Source organism: Rhodotorula graminis, assembly GCF_001329695.1.
Source record: "Rhodotorula graminis WP1 unplaced genomic scaffold RHOBAscaffold_13, whole genome shotgun sequence".
NCBI classification, from domain to species: domain Eukaryota; kingdom Fungi; phylum Basidiomycota; class Microbotryomycetes; order Sporidiobolales; family Sporidiobolaceae; genus Rhodotorula; species Rhodotorula graminis.
Genome location: NW_017264940.1, coordinates 545075 through 554286, shown reverse-complemented (window position 1 = coordinate 554286; position 9212 = coordinate 545075). Strand labels below are relative to the sequence as shown.

The following is a 9212-nucleotide window of genomic DNA, read 5'->3' as shown; positions in this document are numbered from 1 at the left end:
CGCGGGCAGGGGGCGTCGTGTTACTGCTTCGTCTCTCCCTGTCCCCTTCATCCGTCCTCTGTATCTTTCGTCCTCGTTGCTGCTCGAGCCCGCCCTCCCGCCATCGCGGACCCGGCGCTTTGGTTTCCCAGCCCTGCCCCCCCCTGGCCGATTCCACCCATCTTCCCCTACCCCTCCCTAACCTCCTCATTTGTCTAGTTTGAGGCCTTCTGGCGGGCATTTCGCGCACTCATCGCCGGTTCTGGGCTCGCCCGTCCCCCGTCGGTGCCGCCCCTGCCCCTCGCACCATACCACCATTTTCCCCTCGCACCATCCCTCGCTAGAGGGAGAGGGAGAGGGAGAGGGAGAGGGAGAGGCGCAGAGAGACGCACCCTCGAGAAGAACGTCCAGTCGATCCCGCCGAGCGGCGACGACATGAGGCCGGCGCTGAGCATCGACTTGGGCGGGCCGGCGGTGGTGTTGAGCGCCGCGAAGAAGCGCAACCAGACCTCGAAACGCGAGACGGCCATCGAGGCGTCCGACGGCTTCGGGCGCTGGACCTTGGACGCGAAGTAGTCGATCTGGGAGGGCGAGGGGTCAGGAAGGCGTCGGCGAGGAGGTTCGCGAGCAGTGGACGCACCGACGAGAAGTTGATGGGCGGGACGATGATCGACGACTTGGGCAGGGCGAGCGCGTTCTTGTGGAGCTGCTCGATGACGCCGGCGTTGCTCATCGTGAGCGCGAACGTCTGCGGGCCATCCTGCGGGCGCGAGGACCGAGGTCAGGGAGGTCGACCTTGAGCAGGCCGCGACGAGGAGACGCACAATCGTGGCGAGCTGCGGGACGTTGAGGAACTTGCGCCAGAGCTGCAGGCCCGACGGGTAGACGACGCTCGGGACCGTACGCGACTTGCCCCACCAGAGCTCGTCGGGCTTGCGCATCTCGACGCGAGCCTGCTCGAACGACGACGAGGCTCGACCATGGTCAGGGACAGGTCGAAGGGAGAGAGAGAGACAGAGAGAGACAGAGAGAGAGGGACGCACGTTCTTGTCGAAGCCGTGCTGCTCGAGGCTCGTGCGCAGCTCGATCTCGAGGTCGCGCCACGCCGGCTGGAGCTCGTTGAAGCCCATCATGTCGTCGAGCTTGCGGTCGCCAGGGCCGTACAGGACGCGAGGCTGAGCGACGGCTTGGACGTGCGAGAGGGCGGCCGTCATGAAGGGGATCTGGTCGAGGACGTGCGACCTGCGAAAGGACGAGAGAGGTGAGCGACAACCGACGACGAAGCAATCGGCGACACGCACATCCACCAGTAGTCGTTGGTCGGCGTAATCGTCGTGTTGTTGTTCTGTGGTGCTGTGGACGCCGCTCGAGCGCTTGAAGACGTTGCGCATCGTCTTCCTCGATCTCGGCGTCGAGCCCGACGCGCAGCTTGTTCCACTCGATGAAGAGCTTGACGGTGCCGGGCGCCGCGCCAGACTTGCCGAGCTCGTTGGTGCTCATCGGGCGCGAGTAGACGAACGGGCCGATGAGCTCGTACCCGTCGCGGAGGAAGACGTCGCGACGAGCGTCGACGACAGCAGCTTGACCGGGCTGGGCGCGCAGGTGGTTGCCGCAGGGCGAGTTGACCGACCTCGACACAGCGTCCATGCGACGCTCGAAGTCGGCGAGGAAGGCGGTGCGCGACTCGAACTCGCGAGCGGCGCATTCCTGGAGAGGAGGAGGAGGAGAAAGTCAGGACGGGTCCGTGCGGCGAGGACGGGGACGAGCGGGACGGACCTGGACGATGTACTGCTCCATGCGCTGGATGCGCTGGTCGGCCGTCGGCGGCGTCGACGTCGTCGAGCCGGCAGAGGGTCCGGAGGCCGGCGCGGAATTGCCGTGGAGCGTCGCCGCGGACTGTCCGGCGACAGGGGTCGACGCGACCGACTGCTGCGGCGCGCGAGTCGAGGTCGAGGCCGTGGTGCTGGTCGTGCTGGACGTGTGCGAGAGGTGGGAGGGCTGAACGAGGGGAGCCGGCGTGGCGGCGAGAGCGAGTGACGGACGGTGGGAGGTGGTCGACGGGGAGGGGGAGACGGGCGTCGGGAGAGGGCCCTCGGTGCGGGCACGCTTGGTCGGGCTCTCCTGCGTCGAGAGAGGAGGAGGGCGCGACATGTCGTGCTGAACGAGTGGTGGGAGCAAAGGAGAGAGGAGAGGGAGCGACAGCGAGGTGGGCCTTTTTGCACGGGGAGCGTGCGCGAGCTAGTTTCGCCGACAGGGAGAGCGGACGCGGGCGAGTCGCCGAATCTCGCCAAGCGAGATTCGGCGGGGGCGAGATGGAGCGGCACACCGCAGAAGCGGGGGCACAGCTTGCTGAAGTCCTTGCGGGCTCGCGCAGCGCTCTCGTTGCTCTTGAGCTGCAGACGAGGCAACGTTGCAGGGGGCCACGGCGGCGCCGAACGCGTAGTACGACCCAATCAGAGACCCAATTTCGTCCTACGCCAGTGCCTGCGCTTGGCTGTGGTCCAGGGCGAGAAAAGGAGAGTCAGGACCCGTGAGCGGCCGTGGAAGGACGTCGGGGAGGTGGGGGAGGACGGCCGCGTCGCCCGTGGGTCGCAGATGGAGCGAAAGAGGGGACGCACCGTTGTACTGGATCTTGGTGTCCGACTTGAGGCGGAACCACTGCGGGATCGGGCTGTGGAGAGAGGGGGCGAGGGTCAGGCGCGAGGACGACGAGGACGGCGTGGAGGCGAGAGGGACGGACCGGTTCTGCTTGGCAGCCTTGGAAAGGACAACCTTGGTGCGGAAGGACTTGTTGGACGGCATGTCGCTGTAGCGGGGGTGGGCGAGGGCGAGGCGAGAGGAGCGAGAGTGGGAGGAGGAGAGGGGGGGAGGAGAGCGGGGTCAGCTCGCCGCCCTCGAACGAGGCGTGGACCGCATCTGCTGTCCCTGCGACCCTGCCACCGAGGTCCTGGACCCTGCCCGCACCGCAACGAGCCGCACTGCGAGCCGGGCGTGGCCCGGACGACCACCTCCTCGGAGCGCAGTTTGTCCCGCTCGACGCGCGGCCGTCTCGCTCGCCCGATTGGCGCCGTTTGTGGGCCAGAGTCGGAGCGGCACTCGGACCGGGCCGAACGGAGGGCGGCGCACACGCCGGGAGGAGCGCCGGGGAGGTGCAGGGCGGCGAGGTTTTCGAGAGCCGAGCGCAGACGCTTCGAGGCTCGGCGGGAGGCGGTGGTGGGCGGGATGGGGCTGTCGAAGGGTGGTGTCGGTGTAGTCGAGGTCGGTAGGTGTCAACTCACAGTCCGGGAGCCTGACGAGGAAGTGGTCCAAGGGGGGAGCAGAGGGCGGCGGAGGGTTGGTCCGGTCGTCGCTCCCAAGTCGGCTCGGCTGCGTCTCTCGCTCTCTGCCCCTGCTACGCACACAAAGATGGCCTCGATCGCGTTCTGCAGAGAGTGGTCAGCCTCGTCCACCTCGACGAGCGCGCCATGCCACACCACCTCGCGCTGACTCTTCCCTCCTCCTCCTCCTCCCTCCGCACCTCATCTCGCTCAACGTCCACACCTCCCTCACCCACGCCCTGCTCGTGCTCTTCGCCCATCCAGCTCCAACCTCCTCTACCCTAAAGTGCGTCCCGACCCTCTCTTCCTCTGTCCAACCCCACCTCGCTCACTCTTCCCCCGCTTGCCCGCAGGAGGACAAGGTCCACCACGTCCTGCTCTACTCGTGCCGCAACTGCCAGTACCAGGAAGAGACCCACAACCCCTGCGTCTACAAACACGACCTCATCGTCGCAGCAAAGTGCGTCCGCCTCTCTTCTCTCTCTCTCTTCCTCTCCCCGACCTGCGACTGACTCACCTCGCTCGCCCGCAGAGAGACGGCCGGTGTGACCCAAGACCTCGACACGGACCCGACCTTGGTGCGTCCGCCGCTCCCTCTCGTCCGCGGCCAAGTGACTGACCTCGGGTCGCGCGCGCAGCCACGGTCCAACATCGAGTGCCCGAGGTGGTGCGTCAGCCCTCTGTTGCCTCCTTTCCCCGCCCCCCTCTCTCTCTCGTCGTCAGGAGGGAGAGTCGGTGGCTAGCGAGTCGCAACCTGCGCAACTAACGCCTCTCTGTGTCTGCCTCGCCCCGCTCGCGCAGCCACAACACCGAGTGCGCCCTCGTCTCTCTCGTCCTGTCGTACGCACTCGGCGACGAGACTGACTCGTGTGTGCCTGCAGGAGCGTCTTCTTTGGCGACCAGGGCCGGCGTGCGCAGACGTCGATGACGCTCTTCTACAACTGCACCCAGTGCGTCTTCCCTGTTCGTCCTCCCTCCCTCGAGCGTGTTCTGTCCCTGACGAGGTCTTGCCCGGCATCGACAGGTGCCACCGGACGTTCCAGGACCCGGCGTTGACGCAGCGCAGGAAGGAGCAGGCGGCGCAGGCGGCCTGAGTTGGTCGACGTCGACGGGCTCGAGGGTAGCTTTTCTTTGCGTTCGTCTCAGTGTCCATGTTGTTACGAGTTGCTTTCTCTCGAGTGTGCTTGTCACAGTGCGAGAGAGAGTGCTTGTCTCGGTGGCGATGGTGATCCCGGGGCACGAGCCCACTTTGAGAGAGTGCGGAGGCGACGAGAGGGGGAGAGCTTGACAAGGGACCGCTCCTCTCGCTTTTCCCGCTCGCCCTCTCTCACGCAGAGCACCCTCGACCGCCCCGACTCGTCCGACACGCCCAGGACAGCCGCACGCCGCTCGACTCGCGCGCCGCCGCCTCTCGTTCCGCCCCCTGCCTCTCCATCTCGAGGCTCGGTGAGCTCGCCGGCTCCCACGATCCGCACTCGCCCTCTCGTCGTCGTCCGCCTGTGGTCCGCCTAGCTCGACAGCACGCGCATCGACTGCGCCCACACGCTCTCGGTCCGTCCCCTCTCTCTGTGCGCGGCGAGGTCGTCGGAACGTCCGGAGGTGCCGAGCCCTCTAGGTCACGTCGAACGACGAGGCGCGCGACCGGGTCACGCAGCGCGCGCTCTCGCATCGAGGGTTCCGTGGTTCGCTCTCTGAGGGACACGGGCAGGGGAGCTGGCCAGGCGCTGCAGGGCTCGGTGGTCGGGGCGGGCGCACGAGGACGCGAGGAGGCGAGGATCGTCCCCGGCCCGTCCATCGACTCTTGGCTCTCGCTCTCGCAGGGCTCCCTGCCCCGTTCCGACACAGAGGTTCACGTGCTCGACACAAGGACCACCACACTGACCCTCGCCCCCCTTGCGCCCGCCCCCTCGTCCACAGCAGCACCGCCTCTCCCTCATGTCCAACCCGTCGTCGATGCACGGCCGCCCGCTCTCGTCGGCCGACCTGTACGCCCAGGTCCCGACCTCGGACTCGACCTACCCGCCCATCCGCACCGTCACCCCGCGCTCGCCCGAGGTCGTCAACCCGCCGTACGCCTCCATGTCTGGCGCCGCGCGCGAGTCGCCCAACCCCAACTGGCTCCACGAGCGCTCGCCCTCGACCGCCACCTTCGAGTCGCAGTACTCGGACACGGGCCTGCCCGTCGGCGCGGGCGCAGGAGCAGGAGCGGGAGCGGGAGCAGGAGGGACGGTCGGCTCGCGCCTCTCGCAGCAGCCGTACCGCATGCAGGGCGGCGCCGCGACCCACAGCGGCACCTGGGACGACGCCGCGACCGGCCACTCGTACTCGCCTGAAGGGTCCCAGGCCAACCTCATGGCCATGGCCGCAGGCGCCGGCGCCGGCGCTGGCGCCGGCGCCTACCGCGGCGTCCCGACCGGCTCGAGGAATGACTCGTACTCGAAGGAGGCGTACGCGAGCCAGGACGCCCTCGGCGGCGCCGGCGGCGGCGCAGGCGGGCACGCGACGCTGCGCAAGGGCGCCAACGCGCGAGGCGCGGCCGGCGGCAGCTGGTGGGCGCGCCAGAGCTCGCGCATGCGCAAGCTCGTCATCGCCGGGCTCGTCCTCTTGCTCCTCATCATCGTCGCCGCCATCGCCATCCCGATCGCCATCACCAAGAGCAACGACGGCGACGACGCGTCAAAGGCGAGCCGCAAGGCGAGCAACGACGGCACCGAGGCGGGCATCCCGACCGAGTCGAACCCGGTCACCGACTGGAAGACGGCCCCGTACGGCGGCAACGGCTCGATGGTCTACCTGGACGACGGCTCGTCGTTCCGGTACAACAACTCGCTCGGTCCGTCCTCGTCTCCCTCCCTCTCGCGCCGACCGACGGAACCTGACTCGCCCATTCTCTTCCCCCATCACCTACCTGCCTCACCTACCTGCAGGCGGCTTCTGGGTCTCGATCCCGTTCAACGACACGGCGCGCGCACAGCGTGACGTCCCGGCGCTCGACGAGGAGTGGGACTACGAGAAGAACCTGATCCAGGGCGTCAACATCGGCGGGTGCGTCCCCCTCCCTCTCGTCTTCCTCGCCCCGCTCTCGCGACCCTTCCTGACACTTTCGTGTGTCCCTCTCACACAGCTGGCTCGTCCTCGAGCCGTTCATCGTCCCGGGCATGTTCGAGCCGTTCAACCTCGACGGCGTGAACCCGGGCTCGGCCGACAACAAGGCCATCGACGAGTGGACCCTGTCGCAGCAGCTCGGGTCCAACCTGTCGAACGCCATGCGCGAGCACTACGACACGTTCATCGTGCGTCGCCTCTCCCTTTCCTCGGTCATCGCCCTCGCCCCAAGGATCCTCGCCCTGACTCTCGTCCCTCCCTCCCTCCCCTCCCCTCCTCGTCCTGCCCTCCCTCGTCTCCCTCCCGCACCTGTACATCCGCGTCCGCAGACCGAGAAGGACTTTGCCGAGATCGCCGGCGCCGGCCTCAACTGGGTCCGCATCCCGTTCGGCTGGTGGGCGATCGAGACTTGGGACGGCGAGCCTTTCCTTGCCGGCGTCGCGTGGGAGTGTACGTCCCTGCTCTCTCTCTCTCTCCTCGATCGTCCATGCCCCTGATTGAGGGCCGACGAACTAACCGGTCGAGCTCTCGCGACGCAGACATCCTCAAGGCGATCGGCTGGGCCCGCAAGTACGGCCTGCGCATCAACCTCGACTTCCACGCCGTGCCCGGGTCGCAGAACGGGTACAACCACTCGGGCAAGCAGGGCTCGATCAACCTCCTGAGCGGCGTCATGGGCCTCGCCAACGCCCAGCGCACGCTCGACTACATCCGCACCGTCACCGAGTTCATCAGCCAGCCGGCGTACAAGAACGTCGTGCCCATGTTCAGCGTCCTCAACGAGCCGTACGCCAACACGATCGGCGTCGACCCGCTCCGGTCCTTGTACGTCCTCGCTCCCCTCGTCCTCGCACTCTCTCTCCCCTTCGAGGTCGACCCTGACCCTCCTGTTCTCTCTGCGCAGCTACGTCCAGATCTACGAGCAGATGCGCGCCATCGGCGGCACGGGCACGGGCAACGGGCCCTGGATCACGTTCCACGACGGCTTCATCCCGTTCGGCAACTCGTCGGTCGGCGGCTTCGAGGGCCTCTTGAACGGCTTTGACCGTGTCTCGCTCGACTCGCACCGGTACCTGTGCTTCGACACTCAGAACGAGTGGGGCCTCCAGTACCAGGCGTCGCTGGTGCGTCAACCCTTCCTCTCGTTCGCCTTGTCGTCCTCGCTCGCACGAGGTCGGTCCCTGACGTCCTGGAGCTTCGCGATGTGCAGCCTTGTCAGTACTGGTCGACCAACATGAACGTCTCGACCAACACGTTCGGCCTCACGATGGGCGGCGAGTGGTCCCTCGCGAGTGCGTCCTCCCTCTTCCCCTCCTCCTTCTCCCTCCTCGGCTCGTCGCTGACCTCCCTCTTCCCCCTCGCGCGACAGTCAACGACTGCGGCAAGTGGCTCAACAACGTCGGCAACGGCGAGCGCTACGAGGGGACCTACTACATCCCGGGCAACACGACCGCGCCGAGCGACCTGTTCCCGCGCGTCGGCGACTGCGCACCGTGGCGCGTGAGTCGCCTCTTTCTTCCTCTCGCACCCTCTCTCAACCTCAAGACTCGCTCGTCGGCGTCGTCGTTGCCGTCGTCGTCGTCGTCGCCGAGCCCGTCGCACGCCCGTACTGACCCTTGGCCTTTCCCTCTTTCCCTGCGCAGGACTACCGCACCTGGAACCAGACGACCCGGGACGGCCTTCGCCTCGTCGCCGAGACGCACATGGACGCTCTTCGTGTACGTCGCACCGTTTCTCTCGCCCGCGTCCGTCGTCCTCGTCGCCGCCACTGACTCTTTTCTCGCTTTGCCCCTTCGCGCAGCACTGGTTCTTCTGGACGTGGAAGACGGGCTACTCGACGACGCTCGGCATGATCGCCAACCCGATGTGGAACTACCAGCTCGGCCTCCAGGAGGGCTACGTCCCCGCCAACCCGCGCACCGTCATCGGCTCGTGCGAGGCCATCGGGCAGCAGTTCGACCAGACGTACTCGCAGGTCCCGGCGTCGACGCTCGCGCCGTGGATGACGGGCGGTGCCGGCGCCGGCACCTTCTCGGACCAGGCGCAGTACACGCAGTACTCGGCGTGGCCGCCCTCGTCGTTCGGCGTCGCCGGCGGCTCGACCATGGGCCCGTACGCGACGCCCGTCTCGGACCTGCCGACCTACACGCCGACGGGCAGCCGCATCACGCTCGCCGTCGACGCGCAGCCGACGTCGTTCCCGTCGGGCTACGCCTCGAGCAGCATCAGCCTCGGCAATGGGTGGGTCCAGTCGGCCGACTCGGCGTCGTTCTACCAGCCGGTCAGCGGATGCTCGTACCCGGACCCGTGGAGCGGCGCAGGCGTCGCCATCCCGACCGCCGCTTTCTGCAACGGCGACGCGGCGGCAGCGACCGATGCGGCGACCGACGAGACGCCGGCCGACGGCGCTGCGGCGCGCCGCCTGCGCAAGCGGTTCGTCAAGTCGACGCCGACGGCGCGTTTCGTGCCGACGCCGCCGCCCTCGCCGGTCAAGCGCCGGGCGTAGAGCTCCCCTCCCTCCCTCGCACCCTCGCTCCCACCTCGTCTCCCCGCTCGTACATGTCATCCCTCCTCTACCTCGTCCCCCCTCGTCCTCGTCGTCGTCGTCTCGAGATCACGATCCCTCTGCCGCTCTGCCTCTGGGCGAGTCCCTGTTGCACATCATCGCCCTCCCTCTTTTCCCTTCCTCCCCTCCCTCTTTGACGACCGCTTGCAACGAACAACAGACACTGCGTTTTCTTCCCTCTCCTCTGGCTTCTTTGTACGTCCGAGTGAGCTTGCAGAGCGCGAGCCAGGAGAGCGAGACGAGGC

The 9212-nt window shown here is 67.6% G+C and overlaps 4 protein-coding genes across 4 annotated transcripts in view; 2 read left to right on the top strand and 2 right to left on the bottom strand.

Moving 5' to 3' along the window:
• RHOBADRAFT_55568 (uncharacterized protein) overlaps positions 1-654 on the bottom strand; it is a 2969-nt gene extending 2315 nt beyond the window's left edge. Inside the window, exons 1-2 of the mRNA XM_018417913.1 lie at positions 620-654; positions 372-560 (exon numbers count right to left, since the gene is read on the bottom strand). Coding sequence (XP_018268949.1) covers positions 372-509 — 138 coding nt within the window. The 5' untranslated portion in view covers positions 510-560; positions 620-654. The remainder of the gene's footprint in view (positions 1-371; positions 561-619) is intronic.
• A 1715-nt stretch (positions 655-2369) lies between these two features.
• Positions 2370-2785, bottom strand: RHOBADRAFT_65549 (uncharacterized protein). The gene is made up of 3 exons (XM_018418730.1): positions 2720-2785; positions 2598-2650; positions 2370-2473 (listed from the first exon to the last, which is right to left on the bottom strand). Exons 1-3 carry the CDS (start codon positions 2779-2781, stop codon positions 2433-2435), a joined length of 156 nt encoding a protein of 51 aa, XP_018268948.1. The 5' UTR covers positions 2782-2785; the 3' UTR covers positions 2370-2432.
• A 594-nt stretch (positions 2786-3379) lies between these two features.
• RHOBADRAFT_66880 (uncharacterized protein) lies at positions 3380-4473 on the top strand. Its single transcript, XM_018419110.1, has 8 exons — positions 3380-3413; positions 3561-3582; positions 3650-3756; positions 3829-3874; positions 3935-3963; positions 4098-4109; positions 4178-4246; positions 4321-4473. The coding sequence occupies exons 1-8, from the start codon at positions 3385-3387 to the stop codon at positions 4388-4390; spliced, it is 384 nt and encodes a 127-aa protein (XP_018268947.1). The 5' UTR covers positions 3380-3384; the 3' UTR covers positions 4391-4473.
• Positions 4474-5654: 1181 nt separating this feature from the next.
• On the top strand, positions 5655-8907 carry RHOBADRAFT_17694 (glycoside hydrolase family 5 protein; the record flags this gene model as incomplete). Its single annotated transcript, XM_018412383.1, has 10 exons — positions 5655-6129; positions 6224-6341; positions 6421-6589; positions 6731-6851; positions 6941-7226; positions 7306-7525; positions 7612-7693; positions 7771-7901; positions 8045-8119; positions 8203-8907. The coding sequence occupies 10 exons, from the start codon at positions 5655-5657 to the stop codon at positions 8905-8907; spliced, it is 2382 nt and encodes a 793-aa protein (XP_018268946.1).
• Between the last annotated feature and the right edge of the window lie 305 nt (positions 8908-9212).